This window comes from Oryctolagus cuniculus, chromosome 12 (assembly GCF_051225735.1).
Source record: "Oryctolagus cuniculus isolate XC-2025 breed Fujian yellow rabbit chromosome 12, ASM5122573v1, whole genome shotgun sequence".
In the NCBI taxonomy this organism is placed as follows: Eukaryota; Metazoa; Chordata; class Mammalia; order Lagomorpha; family Leporidae; genus Oryctolagus; species Oryctolagus cuniculus.
Genome location: NC_142878.1, coordinates 23186018 through 23209647, shown reverse-complemented (window position 1 = coordinate 23209647; position 23630 = coordinate 23186018). Strand labels below are relative to the sequence as shown.

Sequence of the window (23630 nt, the reverse complement as noted above, 5' to 3'; positions counted from 1 at the left end):
TTACATCCAAAACGTCCTTTGTTCCAGGAGGAGAAGATGTGGGAAGGCAAGACCCATCTCCTTAAAAACCCTCGGCCTCAACCGGACTGCACGCTCAGCCCTCTGCCTCTCTGCTGAGCCGCCCGCCTGGCCTACCCAGGTGTACTCTCTCCACTGAACCATGTAACCCTGCTCTCCCCCAGTCTGAGTGACTGGGCTCTCTCTCTCAGGTTCTGTCTGGAGAGGTGCCCATTCGTTCTTACGGATGTCCCTGCCCTAATAAACCTTGCTATTTTACTTTCCACTACTCTCTGTCTCATGCCTGAATTCTTTCTTGCACGAAGACAAGCACCCTGCCATTCTCCGGTAACAAAAACACTATAATAACCCACATTTGGGACATTTTATAGCCCCACTGGCTGCCAATCTGGGAAATTCTAGGTGTCTTAGTAAACCTGGTTTGCACACCCAAAGTTAACTCCTCAAAGCTGGTTGAGGCCCATTCCAGCATAGCAGGTGGCTTTGATGGAGCCTGTTGTGAAATCTGGAGGGCCCCAGGGAGACAGGTGGAGAAAGAGAGGTCCAGGCGGCTGTGCTGTTTTCCATCCCCTGTGGGAGGAGGAGATGAAAATGGATGGCTGTAAATCAGGCTGTTTCTGGGAGGGGAGTTGCCTCAACCTCTTGCATACAATGAATTAACCGCGCTCAATAGCTCTGAGCTAGCCAGGTATTTCCCAACTGCTAAATGAGGAAACACAGGTCAGTCTGAGGATTTGCCTGGCACAGAGTGACACTATGATGATGGTGATGAGAATAACCAGGCTACTGGACTTATCTTGTGGCACTGACTTTCAGCTTCCAGTGGCAGGGTGTCAAAACCTGAATTTAATTAAGTTGTGTTCCTTTGTGGGCCAGGTCTGGTGGTTTCTTCCCTGGTCTCCATGAGGAACTGAAACAACATGTGGGGAAGATGTGGGAGGCAAACCTGGCTCCTGAGTGTGAGGCAGGTGCAGTACTCACAAGGACGTGAGTTGCAGCCCTGCGTGTTTCTAGAGGAACATCTCATCTGCCCTCATTCTTTGCCTACTGTGCTGGCTGAATCAATTCTTACACTGAATGGAACAGGCTAAAACAATGAGATAGATCTATAAGGGCAGTAGTCTTCCCTTAGCTGTGGTTTCATTTCCACAGTTTCAACTGTGGTCCAAAAATATTAATTGGAGAATGCCAGAAATAAATAATTCATAAGTTGTAAATAACTTTTGTTATAGTATATCATAATTTTCAATTTTAATAAAATTTCTTTATGTGAAAGGCTAAGTTACAGAGAGACTCATATATATATATATAGAGAGAGAGAGAGAGAGAAAGAAAAAGAGAGTGAGCGAGAAAGAGAAGGCTCTTCCATCTGCTGATTCACTCTCCAAATTGCTGCAATGGTAGGGACTGGGTCAGGCTGAAGCCAGAAGCCAGGAACTTCATCTGGGTCACCCACATGGGTGGCAGAGGCCCAAATACTTGGGCCATGTCCTGTTGCTTTCTCAGGCACATAAACAAGGAGCTGGATGGGAAATGGAGCAGCCGGGACACGACCCAGCGCTCATATGGGATGCTGGCGTTGCAGGTGATGGCTTACCCCACTGTGCCACAACACTGGCCTCAATTGGTATCTTTATGTTAGTTAATACTGTTAACTCTAGCAAATTTCAAGTAATACATAAAGCACACTCATTTATGATAAAAAAAAAGTGGATACTAGGAGAATCTTTCAAATTTGGTCCCATTTAGTGAACTTAGTCCAATCTGATAAAGTCTTTTTCCCTCCTTCTTTGGATAAATCATTAATCTTTCAGATTTCTTCTCCTGTTCTCTCTTCCTCCCCAAGGCGGTGCCTCTGTAGATGGGGCATTTGCCAGGTCCTTGTGCTGTGGAGGGCAATGGTCCCTGGGTTCCTACTGTGCTTATGGTCCTCTTTTTAGTTCTCACGGGTCTGTGTAGAGATAGTGTCCGTTATGCTCTGATAATCTCTCATCCTACAGGAAACTCGGCCAAATTCAGCAGCTGCTGAATTTGTGATCTCCTCTTCTTGCGTAGTCAGGGTTCTAAGGTTCTCCCTGGTGTGCTAAGTGCTGGGTGCTCCATGGAGTCGGAAGCCCAACGGATCCCTGCCAGGGAAATCTACCCTGCACTCCAAGACACGGGGTCAGTGGCTCTGTTGAGCCAACTCCCACAGACTTGCCAGTCTGTACCACCTCTTAGTCTCCATGGGCACGTGGCAACTTTTCAGTTGAGGTAGCTTCCACGTCCCAAGGCAGCAGAGGGAGCCCCTAAGCTCAGGGACTCTTTCCAGGATTTTTACTGAGCAGGAAATGGTCATTCAACACATGCGTACTTTGTTTTTTTACCACCTGTTCTTCCTGAATCTTGCCTTTTCCTCCTTCCCTTTTTCTCCTTTCCATCCATTTTGCATGCACTTGCATGTGTTTGAGCTTGAGTCAAGAAGGTAATAAACTCATGTTTTAGGGTACGAGGCTGAACCTGGAATACCACAGGAGGCTAAAAAAAGAGTGAAAAGCTATTTTCTCTTTCAAGAGTAAGGGCTGGCTTTAAGACCACTATATTTTACTTCCTTAAAGATGCACTATAATTATCTTAATAATTAATGTAAGATGCACTGAATTATTTTGTGTACAACAGAGACCAGGACACAATAGCTTCATGGGAAATCTGAGTAAGGAATGAATCAATTATACCAGTCCCCTGTTGCTATGAAATTTCTTTTATCTACATGCAGGGACTTGGAATTTCTCTTGATTTAAATGGAAATGCTTGGCCAGGGACAAAGGATCATTTTGCAAATATCAGTTAAAAAAAATGTGACCAGTTTCAATGACACAGGAATATCTTCCCTGTGCAGGTCCCTCAGAGCACTTGTTTGTCCAATAAAATAGGAATCACAGTCATTCACCAACTACGGATATTTGTTTCCTTTATGTCAAATTCACAAATTCACATTTTGCCTCCTGTATATGCAGTACTTAACAATCCAATAACAAATCCTAGTGTAATCTTTTTGAAGGCAATTTAAATGCTAATTCAACTTAACCTGGAAGAAGACAATTGGATTTGGAAGACAGAGAGATCCTGAGTTGGGCTCCAAGAGGTCCTTGAGGAAGTTCTTTGGTTCTCTATCTTTCTGTAAGGGCTCAGCCTGCATATCCTGTCCCCAGCAGAGCTTTACCTGGCCCACCAGACGTGGGTGAGGTTTTCTGTTCGGTTCTTCTCCTTGCATAGCTCTTCCTATAGTTTTTCCTTTTCCATTTTAGAATGGCTGCTTTCACTGGATCTCTCTGTCCAGCACGACGACACCTGGTCTGTAGTACCATTCAGCTTATGCACATATGTGTTGAAAGGAAGAAAGAAGGAAAAAAAAAAAAGGGAAGAAGGAGGGAAATGGATCCATATACTTCCTGAAGATGCCAATAAATAACCGACTGGAGCTAGAGCTTTTCAGGTTCACGTGGCCTGCAGAAGACGAGGACTAAAATCTTTGTCTTGGAGTTTGTTCAGGTGCTGTGTCCAGGTGAGGGACTAGAATCATTCTCTCCAGGCATTGATCTATGCTGGGACAGTGTGGCTTGTCCCTGTCACCCATCAGTGTGGCTTGCGTTCTGTCTGGCTGGGATCGGGGGACGGACTGGCAAGGGGCAGCCCTGGTTTGGCAGACACACTGGTCTTTCTGTCCTGGATGGCAGCTGGTTGATGTCTTGCTGCACATTCCAGTCTGCACTCCTGTCTCCCTTCTCTCCTCCTCCATAGGCGAGGGCATCCTCTGCACATGATTTTCCTAAACATCTAAACACACAAGTGAAAGCTGGTCACATATTCTATACATAAACTTTATGCTGATCAAATCAGTTAATGAATTAATAAGGACACTGAAAATAATCCTAGGAAATTGTGGTTGGCAGAAGAACAGCTGCCCAGAGATGTCCAGGTCTTAATCTCCAGGCCCTATAACTGTGTTTCCTTACATGGCAAAGGGGATTTTGATGAAAGATAAGGACCTTGCGAAGGGAGATCACTGTGGATGACTGGCGTGTGCCCAGCCTTGTCACGTGAGTTCTTAAGAGAGGACCTTTCCTTGCTAAGGAGAGAGGTGACCAAGGAAGTCAGAGAGATGCAACGTTGCTGACTTTAGAGATGGAAGGGGACCATGAGCCACCGAATGTGAGCAGGGTCCAGAAGCTGGAGAAGACAAGGGGAAGAGAACCCACTAGAACCTCCCAAGGGGGAAGCAGCGCTGCTGTCACTGTGATGGGTGGCCCAGGGGATCTGTGTCAGATCCAACCTGCAGAGCCATGAGATCATAACTTTGTGCTTTCTAGAAGCACTAGATTTGCAGCCATGTATGACAGAAAACAAATACAACAATGACATACGCTGGATTATTGTGTTCTAGGGAGCTCTCTCAGGACATAGATGCTTCAACACTCAGGTGTCTGTTGTCTTTCTTGTTAAACACCAAGGAGTCTAGCAGGCTCTCTTCAGGGTTGTCCCCAGGCTGGGCACTCCCTGGATACCCAGAGTGGGGGACACTTCCCCAGTGGTAGATGGGTGGCCCTGGCAGCCACGACAGGACATGCCCTTGGCTTGACTCTTTCCTCCCCCAGCAATTCTGCAAAGACATTAACTGTCAGGGCTTCTGCCGCCCACGAAGCCAGGGAGCGTTCCTCACCCTGGCCTCTGCCGCTGTGGCTACCCATAAGTGCACTTCCAAACCCAGCTCCTGATTCCATGCCTCGCAAGTCCAGCTGTCTTCTTCCACCCCTTCCTCCTTACAGCGCCCTCTTGGTCTCTCTGGCTGCACGTCTCTCAGCAGAGTGCTGTTTCTCCCATTGCTGCCCTTGCTCCTGCTCTTCTCTGCAGTCCTCTTCACCCTGTAATATTCAGCTTCTCCTAGAAGGCAGTCCCTAAGGCCCAGGCTGAGCCCTTCTCTGGGCTCCCACATGGGGACTCCATTTTCATTTTGCCATACTGAGTTGAAGTTATTGCTACAGATTCGTCTTTTCTCCTGACTGTAGAGCCTTGGGAAAGGTTCCTAGATCCCTGCTGGTTAGCAGAATGTGGTGCACTGTGGTCCTCCTCAATCATGTGCAAGTGGAATTAAGCAGAACTCAGTGGGACTGGGAAGCCATGATGGAGCACAGGACCACACACAAGGAAGCTGCTTCCCAAGGACCACGTCTCCTGGACCAGGGAGAATCACAAATGGTGAATCCTCGGGGAGAGGCTTCTCTGAATGACCCTGGAGATGGCCATGCACTTGGATGCCAAGTGGTGTTCAAGTGCCATGGTTTGAATGTGTCCCCCCAAAGTTCAAGTGCTGGAAAGTGAATCCCCAAATTCCCATGTATTTAGAGGTGGGCCTTTGGAAGGGTATTAGGATTTGAGGGAGTCCTAAGGATGGGGGCTCCATGGTGGCATCAGTGGCTTCATGAGAAAAGGAGGAGAGCCCTGAGTTGGCTCACTTGCTGAGTCTTCCCGGAGATGCCCTATGCCATGGTAGGATGCAGCCAGAAGGCCCTCGCCAGAGCCCAGTGTCATGGTCTTGAACTTCCTAGCCTTCAGTATTGTGAGAAATAAATTACCCGGTCTGTGGTATCCTGTTGTAGACTGAGAAACCCACCAAGGTCCTCTACAGCCTGGGAGGTGTCCGTGACTGGAGAAGAGGGCTGACGGTGAGGCGTGGGACACGAAACTGCACAATTCCCACTCAGGATTTTCATAGGATCTGCAGTTTGTTGGGCCGAGGGCTTTGAGTTTTGTTTCGTCCTTCCAACCACACTGCTAGGCATTTGCCTTTCCACCTAAGTCCATTCCCTCTCCCACTCCCTGGCCCTGCTTCATCAACAGGATTTCCAATGGGCTTGGCCAAAGGGAGACACTGGTGGGGCACTGCCAAGCAGGAAGAGGGCATGGGAGGGTGCTCCTCCTTCCTGCCTTTTACCTTAGTAATGGTCTTCCACAGCAGCTGTGCCGCCTCTCAGGCACTGGAAAACACTTGGTCGCTCGTGGGTCTAACTCCTGCCAGGCGAGCCACCGGCTCCTATGCCGGCTCCTACACTCTATCCACAACCCTCCAGTGCTAGGAGCGCAGAGGCTTTCTCTTGTGAGCCTGCGGGCTGCTTTACTTCCCGCTTTGACTTCTCAGCCCTTCTATCACCGTTCAGCCCCTGTGTGTGTTCAATTTCCTCTTTGGGAAACGCTAGTGTGGTTTCAACTGGCACAGCCTCCAAAGGAGGCAGGCACTGTTCATAATCCATTTCAGAGCTGAGAAGCTGAGGCTTGGCAAGGTCATGCAACAAGTCTCCCGGCTGGGGAATGGCCTTGGGTCCCATGAACTGGGTCTGATACTGCAGGAGAGGGAGATCAGCAAAGGCTTCACCCAGGAGTGACACAATCAGAGTGGTGTCTCAGAGAGGCCAGAACTGTCTGCCATCTCCATAGTGGTGGCTCCCCTGGACAAAATGACCTAGTTTCCACACAGCTCTAAGCACTCTAAGGCACAAAACACCTAGGTTGATTTTTTTCTGTTCTTTTTGGCCTCTTAATTGTGTGTTAGATTTTCCTGCAGGCTTAGCTGGGAATCCCTTCACTAATGGCAAGTCTTCTGTGCATCAAACACAACTTATTACCACCTGCCCTGCTAACTCTCTCTCTCTCTTTTTTTTTTTTTTTTTTTTTTTTTTTTTTTTTTTTGACAGGCAGAGTGGACAGTGAGAGAGAGAGACAGAGAGAAAGGTCTTCCTTTGCCGTTGGTTCACCTCCCAATGGCCGCCGCGCTGATCCAAAGCCAGGAGCCAGGTGATCTCCCACGTGGGTGCAGGGCCCAAGGACCTGGGCCATCCTCCACTGCACTCCCGGGCCACAGCAGAGAGCTGGACTGGAAGAGGAGCAACCGGGACAGAATCTGGCGCCCTGACTGGGACTAGAACCCGGTGTGCTGGCGCCGCAGGCGGAGGATTAGCCTAGTGAGCCGCAGTGCCGGCCCTAACTCTCTTTCAATAGATTGCTTTCCAGTGCTTGTATGCTCAGGGATAATCTGAAAGTACTTCTTTCCTCAGGGATCTTTGGGGCAAAGATAGGGTACAAAATACCCTACAAGGGGGAGGGCAATTGGCCTTTGGTGCCATGGTTAAGCTGCCACTTGGGGTACCCATATCCCATACTGGAATGCCTGACTCAAGTCCAAGCTCTGCTTCTAATTCTAGCTTCCTGGAAGTATGAATTCTTGGAGGCAGCATGTGATGGCTGAAGTAGCTGAGCTGCTTCCAGGTGGGAGACCTGGATCGAGTTCCAGATCCTGTCTTGGGCCTTGGCCCAGCACTAGTTGTTGTAGGCATCTGGGGAGGAAATGAATGGATGGAGGATCTCTCTCTGTGATTCCCCCCCACCTGCCTTTCAAATAAATGAAAATAAATAAATAAAAAAGAATCTATAAAATACAAAGTGTTGATGAAAATATAAGATTTGCAATAATAAGTAAGGCAAAATTCTGTTTTGTTATCTTAATTATGTCTTACCAATGTGCCTGAGTTATCCTAAGTTCAGTTCTCAATATGCAGGTTATTTTTGCCAATGCTAGTGCATTTTCCCATAGAAATATTGTTCTTTGCTGTGTTTAGGTTAAGTCAGTTCAGAATATCTCTTCATCTTATAAAGTATCTAAGTATTAATATTCCATAGTGTGTTCATTTAGATTAAAAACTAGACTTAAGACACAAAATAACCTCTCAATTCTAGCCCTTTCTTTTGCATTCTTTACTTCTTTTTAGCTTTCTACCTTCCTAAATTGGCATAGGATTATAGAAAAGATAGGTATTGATTAATTTGCAAAATTGGGAAAAATAAGAATTAAGAAAAAATAATAATACCTGTAATCTTTTAATGCTCAATTTTGCATTTTAGATTTTTTGGTGAAGGGTCTTGTGGGCCCATGAGAAGGTGGTGGAAAATGGAACAAGAAGTCCATGAGAATTTTCCATGAGCTTTCTGAAGACTTCGCGTGGTGCCTAAGAGCATGGATGCTGGAAGCCAGAATGACTGCAAAGTCCCTACTTACGATCAATTTGTAATTTGATCTTGAACAAGTTCCTTCGAGTGTAAAATGAGGATATTACCTATGTCCCAGGGTTGTTAGGAATGCTAAGAGAGTTAATATGTATGATGCACTTGGAGTGGTGCCTGGCACATGGTAACAGTATTATTATTTTGAATGAATACATGAGTCAGCCTATGGTTTGGCATTGCAAATTTTTATTCTCATGATATGCTCATGAGTCAACAAAGGTGGGTACATTAATATATTTATGGGATAAGAAGATATTGGTATATGTTATATTTTCCAATCCCAAACTGATAACACTCACTGATCTAAGTTTCATTTTAATGGCTGCCAGTGTCTTTCATCCTTCTCTGTGACTGGAATGGGAGTCCTTGGCCTCCTAGTCACTTGTGGTTGTTGGTGCTGTGAAGGCAAGGTGCCCAGCTGTGGGTAAAAACAGGGCAGGAAAAGCCACAGGCCCTGACTGCTGGAGGTGCAGGAGCTGAGTGGAGGGTGCCAGGGATGTCCTGGGAGCTGCTCGCTCCTGGGCTGACTCCCTGTCGGTCTTTTCCCTCAGGGGCACCAAAGATAGCACTGCCTACCCCTAATCCGTCTGGTCCTACCTACTGCTCCTGAGCAGGGCTGCTTGCCCAGAATGGAGCACAGTACAGTCTACAGGTTGTCTCTATTGCCCTGAGCAAGGGCACAGACTTAGGGATTTCCAAGCTTAAGAATGCATGCCAATAAGACAGGAACAAGCCCGACGTGGGGCTCTCCATCCTGCTCCCTTTGCCTGAGAACTCCCCTCACTTATGGCTGCAGTGGTTACCAAATCCTGTCCTCTGGCTTTGTACACCATGAAGATTTCTACTGGCAGTTTCTATTGGAGTTCTGGCCACCCTGAAAGGCTCTGATTGGTGCCTGTCCCCTAGGAGAAGTAAAAGAATGAGGAGCTCACTCAGTGTCTGAACCTTCTTCCACGTGTTGACTCCCTTTCAGAACCTGCCTACATTTTGGTCAACCTTTAGGGACCACGGCTAGTTATTGTTAATAATTTGCTTAAAGCTTACAACTGTTTTCTTTGAAGTAACTGGTGTGATAGAAATGTATTTGACTATTAACAGAAATGGAACCCCGTATTTGATCTAAAACTAAAAATCCAGCCACTGAGTTCTTACTTTTTATACTACAGTTTTTCAGTTGTAAAGTTTCACAGTTCTCTTAAAACAGTTGAATGTTACTGCTAAAATCAATGGTGAGTTTGTTTTTTTTTTTTTTTTTTTTTTAAGATTATTTGAAGGGGAGAGTAATGGGTGGGGGAAAGAGATTTACAGAGAGAATTTTCCACCCACTGGTTCATTCCCCTCATGGCCACAATGCCAAGGCTGGTCCAGGATGAAGCAAGGAGACCTGATGGAGTCTCCCATGTGGGTGCAGGGGCACAAACGCTTGGGCCATCCCCTGCTGCCTTCCCAGGCACATTAGCAGGGAACTGGATCAGAAGCGGAGCAGCTGGGACTCAAACCGGCACTCTGACGCGGGATGCCAGCATTGTAGGAGGCAGCTTAGCTAGTTGTGCCCCAATGCCACCCCAACGTTGAGTTTCAATTCTTGGAATATATTAATCATAATGATTTTAAATGTTGCACCTAATGTCTCCTTTATCTGGATCCATTGTAGGTCTTAAAGAAATTATAATTCTACACATCAATTAAAAACCCAAGACCAGATAAGGAATACAGATGCAGCTTATTTCTTGATCCTATTCATCCTGAAGCTACTGTCCCATTTATTTAGTTCTCTTTGCCGCAATATCTGGAAGAATTTTATTCTTGCTTTCCCCTAATTATCTTAAACGCAGTCTGAGTAGGTATTCTCTCCCAGCCCTCCATAGAAACTGTTGCCCATCGTAGTGGCCTCCACGTCACTAAATCCAAGGGCAAGGTGTCAGCCTCATTTGGCCTGTCAGTTCATTATTCTCTCCTCCTTCCTACTTCCTTTACTTGGCCACCAGGAGGCTGTGAACTGCAAGTTTACACTCACTACTACTTCTCTTTTTCCTTTACTGCTATTCTATGGCATGCTCTCTCTCCCTCCCCCTACATCCCCCCCCCCACCCGTCATGTCTTTCTCTTGCTCTCCCTCTTTTTCTCTTTCTCCCTCCTTCCCTCCCTTCCTTCCTTCCATTGGGGATTGGCTCACTTCCAAGTCTGATCCTCTTAGTGATCACAACCTGTATCATACTTTTACATCCATCCATCAGTCAGTCACGTGCTATGTATGCGGTTGAGCTCCAAAATCCATCTCTCTGGCCCTGACCCTCTTCCTAGCTCGAGATCCGTGTGTTCAGCTCTCTCCCTGGTATTCACGCTGGAACGTAAACTGGATGCCTGAGACTCGCTACGCTCAAAGCTGAGTTCCTGCTCTTCCGCCCAGACCAGCTCTGCACGCAGATTTCACCACCTCAGTTGTTGACATCTTCACTAGTCCAGTATCTTTGGCCGAAATTCTTACAGCCATTCTTCCTTTTTCCCGTAAGTTAACTATGTGAAAAACACGTTTATTGAGATACAATTTCCATACCATGATGTTCCTTCATTTAAGGTGGCAATTTCATGGCATTTTGTATATGTAGAGTTGAATAGCCATCACCACAATCTAATTTTAGGACGTTTTTATTATCCTAAAAAGAAATCTTGTACCCAAGAACAGTCACTCTGCATTCCTTGCCTGCACTACCCCCTCCACCAGCCATTTTTTTTCTTCTTCTTGTTTTTTTCTTGTGGGCTTTTAAAAAAAGTATTTATTTATTTATTTGCAAGGCAGAGTTAGAGAGAGTAAGAGTGAGAGCCAGAGTGAGAGAAAGAGAGAGAGAGAGAGAGAAAGAGAGAGAGAGAGAGAGATCTTCCATCTGCTGGTTCCTTCCCCAAATGGCCGAAACAACCAGGCCTGGGCCAGGCTCAAGAAACTCCATGGGGGGTCTCCTACATGGGTGGCTTAAGCACTCTTGGGCTATCTTCTGCTGCTTTCCCAGGTGCACTTGGCAGGGAGCTGGATCAGAAGTGAAGTTGTCAGGGCTCAAACCAGTGTTCATGGAGGATGCTGGTGTTGCAGGCAGTAGCTTTACCTGCTGTCTTGCAACGCTGGCCCTGGTATGCTTTTAAAGACAGACGTTTCCAGCACTGTGTATGGGAGCTCAGTAGAGATAATTTCAGGTTTCTGTGTGATGCTTTCTCTACAGAGAGGCTTTCTGGCATGCAGCCAGGGACAGCACCGGCCACCCCAGCCAGTTCACTGCGCTCTAATCAGGATCAAATGATTCAAATCCGGTTTTCAGTTCCTGTGAGCCCTGGTCTAATTATGTTTTATTCTTACCCTAGAGGACAGCTCTTGGGTGTCACTAGCAAAAATCTGATGTCCTTACCATGGCCTCTCCCTGTGAACCCTGAATCCTCCCGGCTCCATGAGTTCATTGAACTTGGTGGGGGCAGGAATAAACTTTTCTTCTATCTGCTCATGTTCAGTAGCTGGGGCCTGTGTATTAAACTGAAAACAAGACTATCAGGGGAAATATTTACTTTATGTGTGCAGTGTGCATACACATAGGTGTGTTCATTGATGAGTAACTCAAACTGGAGGTGAGGATTGGGAGTTTACATCCCTAAGTTAGTGGGAAAATGGGAGGGCAACAAGAGAGGATGCCTCCCCAACCCTGGCATTGTGGCATAGCAGGTAAAGCCGCAGCCTGCCATACCAGCATCTCATATGAGTGTTAGTTCAAGTTCCAGCTGCTCCACTTCCGATGCAGCTCCCTGCTGGTGCACCTGGGAAAGCAGCAGATGGCCAAAGTGCTTGGGCCCCTGTACCCAGGAGGGAGACCTGGATGAATGTTCTGGCTCCTGGCTTCAACCTGGCCCAGCCCTGGCCATTGCAACATTTGGGGAGTGAACCAGCTGTGTCTCTGGTTCTCACTCTTTCTCTGTGCTCTCTGTCTTTCAAATGGATAAATAAATCTTAAGAAAAAAAAATGACAAACAGCTGTTTGGAGAATAAATGGGAGATAGGAAGGTTGTGTTTTATTTTTTTTAAAGATTTATTTTATTTATTTGAAAGACAGAATTACAGAGAGAGGTATAGACAGAGAAAGAGGTCTTCCATCCAATGGTTCACTCCATAGATGGCCACAACAGCTGGAGCTGCGCCGATCCAAAGCCAGGAGCCAGGAGCTTCTTCCAGGTCTCCCACACGGGTGCAGGGGCCCAAGGACTTGGGCCATCTTCTGCTGCTTTCCCAGGTGTGGTGTTTGTTGATGCAGGTGTGAGTGGTTTTCCTGGTTTGTTCATGGCTATGCAGCTTCCTGGAAAGGAGTTTATGGTAGGTTTACCCTGAGCCTCTCTCCTGGGAGTGGACTGGCACAGAAGCAGTTTATGGTAGTTCTTGTATCTTAGAAATGTCTGCTTTGAGGGGCCGATGCTGTGGCATAGAAAGTAAAGCTGCCGCCTGCAGTGCCAGCATCTCCTATGGGGGTCAGTTTGAGTCCCGGTTGCTTCACTTCTGATCCAGCTCTCTGCTGTGGCCGGGGAAAGCAGTAGAAGATGGCCCAAGTCCTTGGGCCCCTGCACCTACGTGGGAGACCTGGAAGATGCTCCTGGCTTCAGATCCATGCAGCTCCGGCCATTGCAGCCAACTGGGGAGTGAACCAGTGGATGGAAGACCTCTCTCTCTCTGCTTCTCCTTCTCTTTCTGTGTAACTCTGACTTTCAAATAAATAAATAAATACATCTTAAAAAAAAAGGAATGTCTGCTTTGAGTCAGATTAGAAAAGCTCTGGACAGTCTTTTTCTTCATCTGTTGAATCTCAGATGTCTCCGGCTTAAAATAATCCTTACACTCCTATCAACTCGGAGGGTCTCAGGAGATCCTCACAAAATCTCCATCGGCCCCTCTGCTTTCCAGAGGCTGCTTTTGGAGTGAAAAGCCCCCTCCGAATGCTTCCCTCATCTCCCTGGACCCGCAGAAAGAAATCTCCTGGTTTTGATTTTATAACCCTCAGTCTGAGAGTTAGCCAATGCCTCTCAACAGATTTTAAAAAGTTTGCATCCAACTAGTTTCTAGTTCTTCTCTGCAGGCGTGTGTTGTTTAAGTGGCGTAGTGGGCTAAGCCTACGCCTGTGGCAGTGGCATCCCATGTGGGTGCTGGTTCATGTCCCAGCTGCTCCTCTTCTGATCCAGCTCTCTGCGTATGGCCTGGGAAAGCAGTGGAAGAGGCTCAAGTCCTTGGGCCGCTGCCCCCATGTGGGAGACCCGGAGGAAACTCCTGGCTTCCAATGGGCCCACCTCCGGCCATTGCGGCCATTTGGGGAGTGAACCAGCGTATGGAAGACCTTTCTCTCTGTCTCTCCCTCTCTCTGCCTGTAACTCTTTCTCTCAAATAAATAAATAAAATCTTTTTTTTTTTTTTAAAAAAAAGATGGCCTACTTTGCCACTGCAAGAACCAAAACATTTTATGTAGCGTTTGGAGGACTCAAAAAACAAAAACAAAAACAAAAACAAAAACAAAAACAAAAAAAAACAAGGCTAAGAATACAAATAGTTCTCAGTCCAGCTCGGCCCCCAGATGTCAGCAATTGGTGCAGTCTGCAACTCGAGCTGGTTAAATGTGCTGAGTTCTGGCCAGAGCTGGCCCAGACTCAGTCCACCAGAGGCAGTACAACGACTTCCTCAGTTTCATGCACTGGTCACGTGTTCTCTGGTTCACCACCTCCCAGTGAGGGGTTGCCAGACAAGACATAAGACTTGTGAAATCCTGGTGTTAGCCTGTTGTGGTTGAACCTGCCAGGGAGACAGCCAGTCGTGGGAGGTGATCACAGGCGCTCTGTGTCCTCTCCCAGGAGAACCTTGATTCTACTTGTGGCTCTGCCTTCCTCCCACTCGTCTGTTGCTCTCTGTGTCCCTAGGCTGTGGATGATCAATGCGTTTGGGTGCTAAACAATAAAAAGCTATTCCTCTCCAACTGATTTCCTCTGAGACGGGAACCAACTCTCCTGGACATGTTTGCTATACAGTTAGTTATTTTGGAAGTTGTTATTCAGTTTATCATCAGAAGATCTGCTTACTGACCTGGTTTCCTTTGTTACTTTAAAAAATCTACCAGGAGCTGATGGCTTTGAAAAAATGATCTTCCCTTTTCCTGCTACCTTGCTTTTTTAAACAGCACTTGTCCAGGCAACCTATTTCCATTTTTATTGCTCATAAGTCTGCTTATCTTTTCCTACTGTCAGCTAAATTATTCCAAACTAAGTAGGACAAAGTTACTAGAATCTCTTGCATCAGATTTGATCACCTGTATCTTGTCTGCCTTCTTTTTTTAAACATTGCACAAGTAATTTCAGATTTAAATTTATAGTTTTAAAAATTGCTAAGTGCTACATATTTTACATTTTAACATATTCCCTTAAAAGAAAATGAAATGAAGTTTTCCAGTACCTTCTCCCTAAAACACTTGTGCTTGGTAGAAACAAGAACAAGGAACATCTACTGCTCACCACACAGTCCTGCTTATGCTTCCAGTTTCAATTCATTCCCTAAGGGTTGAGGGGGTTCTCAAAGACCTGAAGTGATTCTGTGTGTTTGACCTATACATTCTTCTTTGGTTTATTGATATGCTCAAATAAGATTATGTCTTTTTTTTAAGTATTAATGTTTTTAATGTTTGTTTACTTTCATCCAATTGAAAGGCAAAACTTAGAGAGAGAGAGAGAGAGAGAGAGAGAGAGAGAGAAAGATCTTCCCTCTGCTGGTTCACTCCCCAACAGCCAGGGTGAGGCTGGCCTGAAACCAGGAGACAAGAACCCCATCCAGGTGTCCCATGTGTTGTGGCAGGGACCCAAGAATTTGAGGCATGATCTCCTGTTTCCCAGGATACATGATCAGGGAGGTGGGCCAGAAGCAGGGTAGCTGGGATTCGATCTTGCTCTCTGATATGGGCTGTGGCCCCTAAAGATATATCTGACCCTTTGCTCTCTTGGGTTTCCAGTGAGCATTGTGTTCAGGGTTTTACCTGAATGATCCTGTTCCTACTAACCAGTGTTGACTTCATTTTGCAAGTGGGGAAACTAAAATTGAGATATGTATCTTGCTTAAGCAAGACAAAAGGTCATAACTAGAGAATTGAGGGTAAAGGATTCAAGCCAGTACAGCCTTAACATCAATACTGTGTTGAATGCCTTCTTTAAAAATACAATTTCATCTCTGAGTTCTGCTACCACCCACTTCCTCCAACTCTCCCCCTGCCAGCAAAGTAAGCTGGAAAGTAGTGAGGGGATCTTAAACAAAAACCCAAACCCAAACCATGATTACTAAAGCGCCCAGGTGGGACGGAGGGTTTGGCTTAGCAGTTAGGTCATTGGCATCCAAATCTAAGTGCCTGGGTTCAAGGCCGGGCTCCAATCCTGACTGCAGCTTCCGACTAATGCATACCCCTAAAGGCAGCCATTATGGCTTAAGTCATTTAGTTCCTGCCACCTGTATAGGGGACCTGGACAGACTTCTGGGCCCCTGGACTTGGGCTGGCCTGGCCCTGGCCATGTAGCTATTCGGGGAGTGAATCAACGGAGGCGTCCCCTCCCACTGCTGTCTGTCTTGCATATTAAAACAAACCAGAACAAAACAGCGAAGTGGGAAGCGGAACTGGCAGAAAAATCGACAATACACTGAATAGTTTCCAAAGGTACAAAACCAACAGAAGATTTCAGCAAGAGTAGTTTAAACTTCGGAAGAGAACAAGTAAGTAGTTATTATGAGAAAAGTATCTACTATACTACTCAAAGAATATTCAGGTCTTAAAAGCATAATAGGGGAATGAAAATGTTATTGGAAGAGATAACATAATTTATTCAGAACAAATAATAAGATATAATAAAAATATAAGGGAATATCCAGTCACAGTTAACGTGCATAAAAAATAATGCTAAGGAAATTGATTTACTCATATAACAATTCTTGATTGAAAACTGACCACTGTGTTTTGAGTGGTAGGGATACAACAGGGAACAAAACGGCTACAGCCGCTTCTCTCATGGAGCCCAGAGAGAGGGAAGATCGATGACAAATAATTTCTTTTTTTTTTATTTATTTATTTTTTTTGGGGGGGAGGAAAAAGTTTATTTTTTAATTTCATGCTTCAAATTCATATTATGTACATGAAGTACTATATAAAATTGTCTTTAGGCTATTCGAATATTTGAGTTGGACATTAATTTATGACATATTTGAGGAAATAAAACTTGATCACTCTTATGAACATGAAATTAGGTGAAAAAATAGGGCATTAACTCTTGATCAACAGTGTATCTGGCTTAATTTCTAAGTTTTATTTTGAATTTACCTTTCAAAATGTACCTAGGTATTATATGCAAGAAATGCTTTTATATAATAGGTTGTCCCCTGGATTACTTATTACACAAAACTCCACTGGTACTACACATTTCAAGTGTTTTTGAATCATAGAACCTAAGAATTTGTGAAAACCAAAAGGAACCTTTAAGACTGGAGGAACTCTACAACAGCTCAACTTTGGGCTTGATTGGAGATGGGGGAGGGGGTGTTCCTGTACTGCATTTCACATCTCTCAAAAATAGGAAGTGTTTTAGCAGCTTAAAGCTTTTTCAGTTATATTATAAAACTCATTACACACTAGGGTTTCCTCTGAAATATAGTTTACATCCAAATCAGTCATTACATACACTGGCACTTCAGCACAGGGGCAAACTAAAAACATTTCAGACCTTTAAAATTAGGCCATAGTATAAAAAACAATCCATGGTCTTACATTAAGCAAGTTCATACCAAAATACTCTTTGTAAGATAAAAGCCAAGAAAACTTTACAAATGCTACAAGATTACATGTATTTACATGGCTCTTTCTTCCCTAGACAAGTTTCACATTATACAGTTCCCCACTTTAAGCAAGCTTTGCAGCGATGTTAAGATCACTGACAGAATAGCTTGAGCAGTGCTATAATACAAAATATGTATTTGAAAGCTATTGAGTGACCATCAAATACTGTTCCTATAAAAAATGGTTTGGATGCATTCATTGGCAGACACCTATTGAACTGCAGTTAAAGAAGGCTGATGGGTAAACTTGTGCCCTTCCCATTCACCACTGCATAATGCACTGAACTGTAACTTATTAAGGAAAATTCACATTTTCTTTTGGCAGTGCATTGGGTTGTTGACATTACTAGTTTGTTTCTAGAACGTAAACTTTCAAAGGTTCAACTAGTTTTTGATCCTTGTGTTAGGTGATTAATTTGATTCACTGACCTTAAGCAGCTCACTACTGATCCATGAATGATAATGGTAACTACTTTCCCCCAACAGACAATAGAAAACTTATTTCTTTTGCCCTCCCCTAAATCTAAACGAATGAGAATCCAAACTTTAATGGTTTTACCTCAAAGTTACTCAATTGAGGACACTTAGTAGGAAGTACAATTATTTAGTTACCTTAAGTTGCACTGATACTACCATTATATCACAGTGCACACAAAACAAATGAGATATATGCTTATACTAATCAGTTTTACACAAACTCCCTAGTCAAATTTGTTTCAGGCCAATTTAAACATTAGCACTTAGCAGTTTTATACCTGTACTTTAAGTAAGGTTTTAAGTTGAAAGGTCATTATTTCTTTATCTGAAGGATTAAAGGAAACAGGAACCCAGTGGCTAGGTGGTTTGGGAAGAACACTCGGTGATGGCGGCTCACTGAATTTGGCTCCAGCATAGTTCTGATTGGCTTGTGGCTTAAAAAGTAAGCTAGGACTTGACAAGTTCGCGTTCCAGTTTTGATTATTTGGGAAGTTTTTGTTCTTCTCTCCGTTTTGCATGGCCTGCCATGTGGCTGCTGACGAGTTGTAACCATGTCCTCTTTCTTTTTTCTTATGAACAATCTTCATCTGGGAATTCTGATCCTTGGTCTTCTGTCTGTTAAGCTGCTGTTGGTTCTTACTATTTCTAGACTGAGGGGCTGGAATGTTATACCTCTCTCCACCACCCATCTTCAGCTTCTTTGTCACCTACAAATGAACGGAAGCAACATTGAGTAGATTTTCAGTCAGAAAGGTTAAAAATTCTGTTTAAGCTTCTATGGCCCTAACATGTAGATACAGAAATCTGGGTAACACTGTTCAGCTGCTTAACTCAGACTGCTCAGCTCCGAGTGTACGTGGCTGGCTTGCTGCCTCTCCTAAGACAGCCCCCTGTCAGATGGGAGTTTCTGTACCTTTCAGTCTGCTGCCCAGAGTGCAGGGTTCCCACGGCCTGGCCTCTCCCTCGCTGCCACGCCCAGGGTCCTAGGTGTTGCTTTCTGGCCGATCCTCTCCTTTGTCTCAGGACAGAAGTGTTCATGGGCCGGTCTGCCGAGTTCAGCCTAGGAGCTGAGGCCAACATCTGAGTGTCCTCAGCACACAAGCGTGAGAGAAGTCCTAGCGACTTCACGCTCGGAACTATGGCGGCCGCTGCCTCTCGACGTAGAGGCCTCCCTCCCTTTCCAGGGAGAGACGAGGCACGGATCAAAACAACCCGCAAGCACCGACCAGCTAGCTGCCGACCGCCTGGTGTCTCCAACCCGACGTCCGCCTCCTGCCTCTACCGACGAAATGGAGGCGACAGCCGATGACAAATAATTTCAAAACACATGTACCGAGGCCAGCATTGTAGTACAGAGGTTAAGCTGCCACCTACGACATCAGCACCCCATGTAAGTGCTGCTTCCTGTCCTGACTGCTCCACTTCTGATCCGGCTCCAGGCTGATGTGCCCGGGGAAACCAGGGGAAGACGGCCCTAAGTCCTTGGGCCCCTGTATTCATGTGGGAGACTTGGATCAAGTTCCTGGCTCCTGACTTCAGCCTGGCTCAGTGTTGGCTACTGATTTATTTATGTATTTCAGTTGTACAAAACAAATAAAGAAAAAAATTTTTTTTGACAGGCAGATTTAGACAGTTGGTTCACCCCCCCAAATGGCTGCTACGGCTGGTGCACTGTGCCGATCTGAAGCCAGGAGCCAGGTGCTTCCTCCTGGTCTCCCATGCGGGTGCAGGGCCCAAGCACTTGGGCCATCCTCCACTGCACTCCCTGGCCACAGCAGAGAGCTGGCCTGGAAGAGGAGCAACCGGGACAGAATCCGGAGCCCCGACTGGGACTAGAACCCGGTGTGCCAGTGCCGCATGGCGGAGGATTAGCCTAGTGAGCCGCGGCCCCAGCCTTCCAAATATATTTCTTCCACAAATATACAGTTTAAGTGCCATCATTAATGAAATATACAATATGTGTTTCTGAAGGGATTTTATTTTGATTTATTTTAAAGAGAGAGAGAGAGAAAGAGAGAGAGAGAGAGAAAGAGAGAGAGAGAGATCCAGGTCTTCCACATGGGTGGCAAGGGCCCAAGTACCTGCATTCTAATAAGGGATACCAACCTTGCAAGTAATGACATAACCCTCTGTGTCACTATGCCAGTGCCCTACAATGTATGTTTTTTTTTTGCCTTTTTTTAATTTATTTTTATTTTTTTGAAAGACAGAGTTACATAGAAAGGTAGAGACACAGAAAGAGAGAGGTCTTCCATCCACTGGTTCACTTCCCAAATGGCTGCAACGGCTGGAGCTGAGCTGAATTGAAGCCAGGAGCCAGGAGCTTCTTCCAGGTCTCCCCCATAGATGCAGGGGCCCAAGGACTTGGGCTGCCCTCTGTTGCTTTCCCAGGCATATTATCAGGGAGTTGGATCAGGAGTGGAACAATTGGGTCTTGAACTGGCGCCTATATGGGATGCTGGTGCTGCAGGCCAGGGCTTTAACCCCACTGTGCCACAGCACTGGCCCCTACAATGTGTGTTTCTAATGCTGTAATTATGATGCTTGTTTTTGGAGAAAAGTCAATGATTTGGCAATAAAACTTCTAGAGCAATAACTGTCATTACATAGTAGACAAAACATTGCCTGTGTTGCAAGACCAAAATGTCCATGCTTTCCTGAATAAAATTCCCTTTTCATTTTAATGACATGATCCAATTATTCTGATACATCGATAGCAATGTGCTTTTTCATGTATATCCTATCAAAGGTAATTCTTGAGGCTGGCATTGTGTCGTGGGGGGTACAGCTGCTGCCAGTTGCACCTGCATCCCATCTGTATGCCAGTTTGTGTCCCTGCTGCTCCACTTCCAATCTAGGTCCCTCTTAATGGCCTGGGAAAGCAGTGGAAGATGGACCAAGAGCTTGGGCCCCTGCTACCTATGTGGGAGACCTGGATGAGGCTCCAGGCTCCTGACTTTGGCTTGGCCGAGCCCTGGCTGTTGTGGTCATCTGTAGAGTGAGCCAGCAGATGGAAGACATCTCTCTCTGTCTCTCTCTCTCTCTCTCTTTCCCCTTCCTCCTCCTTTCTCTTTCATATTAAATAATGTTAAAATCATGTAATTCTCAATTGTTCATGTCCTCTTCAATATAATGCCACCATTAAAATGTTCCCTTAAGCCACTCAAGCACGCTGGCTAATGAAAAGCACTGTGGTAAGTCAAAGCAGTCTCAGGCAGCTGGAAGGTGCAGGAACGATCCTGAGCTCTCTGAAAGGCAGGAACTTTAATCCTGCAGGCTAACGCAGCATATGGTTCTGTGTTACTGTGTGCTGTGTGGTTGAACTTAATGACTCAGTATATGGCAACAATCCTGCTGGGACCTGCCACCTCCCAGGTCCTGACTGTAAACTTCAACCTGAGAACCCAACAAGGATTCGATTCCAAAGGCTACCTGAGGACCAAAGTCAAAGGGCTTTAAAAAACAAAACAAAACAAACACACAAACACCCCTTGAAACATTTCTCAGAATGTGGTTGGCAGATGGGCATTTCAACAATACTGAGAGCTAATCTGAAATGCAAATTCTTGGCCCCTTGAATCAGAATCTGTGGTGATGGGGTTTAAGAATCTGGTTTAGGAGCGGGCATTTAGCACATAGCTAAGCTACCTCTCAGGACACCTGCATCCCGTATCAGCAAGCTTGGGTTCAAGTCCCAGCTCTGCTCTCCACTGGAGCTTCCTGCTAAGGTGCATTCCAGGAGGCAGTGGGTGATGGCTCAATTACCCGGGTCCCTGCCACCCACGTGGGACACCTGAACTGAGTCCGCAGCTCCTGACCTTGGCCTGGCCCATCCCTAGTTGTTGGGGGTTTTAGGGGGGTGAATCAGTGGATAGAAGATTCTCTCCCTCTCCCTCTCCCTCTCCCTCTCCCTCTCCCTCCTCTCCCTCTCCCTCCTCTCCCTCTCCCTCCTCTCCCTCTCCCTCCTCTCCCTCTCCCTCTCCTGTCTCTCTGTCACTCAGCATTTAATAAAATCTTAAATAAAAAAAGAATGGAAATGTCTTTTCCTCTCAGTTCCAGAAGTCCAAGATTAATGTACCGGTGGATGCTGGTGAGCGTCTCTGCTTCCTGGAGGGCACCTGCTGCTTCGTCCACTCAGGGGAGGACTCTGCGTCCTTGCACGGGGGCAGGTGCACAAGCACCTTCCCTTTTCACAAGGGCATCAGTCCATTCAAGGGATCTCTGCCAAACGTCTCCCCGAAGGCCCACCTGCCAACACTGTTGTTTTGGGGATTCAGTTTCCAACATGTGAATTTAGGGGGACACATTCAGACCACAAAGGAGTATGCTCATGAAAGCAGGCTTATTTTATTTTATGAGCGACTTAAGGGTTTTTCTCCAAAGGTTTATTTTGTTAATTTTGCCATCCATGTTGGCTTTGCAATTTAAATCTTGATGAAATATGTAATCCCACACTATCATCACCATTGCAGCATAATGACTTGCTAGAATGCTTAAAGCTTTGTGCTACACTGGAATATTTCTAGTGAGTCAGAGGCGTAAACTGAAGATACATTTGACCAAAATGATCGAAAACTTCTAAAATACATTTTCCCCTTAATTCATTTAGTAGATGGTAACAAAAATGATAGAATACATTCTTTGATAATTTGAGATGGTAACACGTTTTGAGATGACCTGTGTGGATGTCCTTGTATAAAACTAGAATAAAGAACTCAGCATTAATGGGCTGACTCTGTAGATTAGGCAATATATCTAGAATATAGCAAGTAGGTTAGCCATCAGGGACCGGGGTGGCAGCACTTGTTTGTCTAGCTGGGAGAAGTCTTCTGACACCGGTATTATTAGAATTACAAGCTCAAGGGGATACTAAACAACAGACCAACCTCTACTTTGTTTTATTTATACTTAAAATTGCCTCTGGAAAATATATCCCACTATTTCCTGCCATGGCAGGTCATGACCTCATCCTTGATATTCACCCCAGTGGGATACAGAATGCGAGATGGAGTAATAGAATGAGTGTGTCTCCACACCCTCCAGCTTTATCAGATCTTAACATGTTACCATGGTCACTTAAGATTATGACCATAATGAAATAAAACATTGTGGATGTCACTAAAACCCTGTGCACCTTTTTCTCCCCTTCCCTCTCCCCCTAAGTATCTACTACATAAACCTTAATTTTACTTATTCCTATGCATATTTTAATCTTTTACTACATATGTATGTACCCCTATTATTTTTAATTAAACATAATTTTGAGATAATTGTATGTTCAAAGGAAATTGTAGGAAATAATACAGAGGGGCAGGTGTTTGGCCTTGTGGTTAAAACACTGCTTTGGACACCCACATCCCATGTCAAAGTGTTCACGTTGGAGTCTTGACTCTGCTCTCAATTTCAGCTTGTAGCTAACACTGATCCTGGCAGGCAGCAAGTGATGCTACCAACATGGGATACCTGGACTGGGTTCCTGGCTCCCAGCTTCAGCTTGGTCCAGTCTCAACAGCTGCAGGCATTCGGGAATAAGTTAGTAGATAGGAGCGCTCGCTCTCGCTCTCCCTCTCGCTCTCGCTCTCTCTCAGAAAAATAAACTGGGAGCCAGCACAGTGGCATAGCAGCTACAGCTGCTGCCTGCAGTGCCAGCATCCCATATAGGTGCCGGTTCAAGACCCGGCTGTTCCACTTCCAGCTATCTGCTATGGCCTGGGAAAACAGTAGAAGATGGCCCAAGTCCTTGGGCCCCTGCAGTTGTTTGGGAGACCTAGAAGAAGCTCCTGGCTTGGATCGGTGCAGCTCCAGCCATTGCAGCCAATTGCGGAGTGAACCAGCGGATGGAAGACCTCTCTCTCTCTGCCTCTCCTTCTCTGTGTATGTCTTTAAAATAAATAAATAAATCTTTTTTTGTTTTTTTTTTTTAAGAGGGGCTCGCGCTGTGGCGCAGGAGGTTAAAGCCCTGGCCTGAAGAGCTGGCATCCCATATGGGCGCCACTTCGAGTCCCGGCTGCTCCTCTTCCAATCCAGCTCTCTGCTATGGCCTGGGACAGCAGTGGAAGATGGCCCAAGTGCTTGGGCCCCTTTACCCACATGGGAGACCCAGAAAAAGCTCCTGGCTCCTAACTTCGGATAGGCACAGCTCTGGCCATTGCAGCCATTTGGGAAGTGA

At 45.7% G+C, this 23630-nt stretch overlaps 1 protein-coding gene across 1 annotated transcript; it reads right to left on the bottom strand.

The window, feature by feature from the left end:
- Nucleotides 1-17516: 17516 nt before the first annotated feature.
- Nucleotides 17517-18513, bottom strand: LOC100355072 (proline-rich nuclear receptor coactivator 2). Its single transcript, XM_089309261.1, has 2 exons — nucleotides 18375-18513; nucleotides 17517-18168 (listed from the first exon to the last, which is right to left on the bottom strand). The coding sequence occupies exon 2, from the start codon at nucleotides 18148-18150 to the stop codon at nucleotides 17734-17736; it is 417 nt and encodes a 138-aa protein (XP_089165387.1). The 5' UTR covers nucleotides 18151-18168; nucleotides 18375-18513; the 3' UTR covers nucleotides 17517-17733.
- Nucleotides 18514-23630: the final 5117 nt, after the last annotated feature.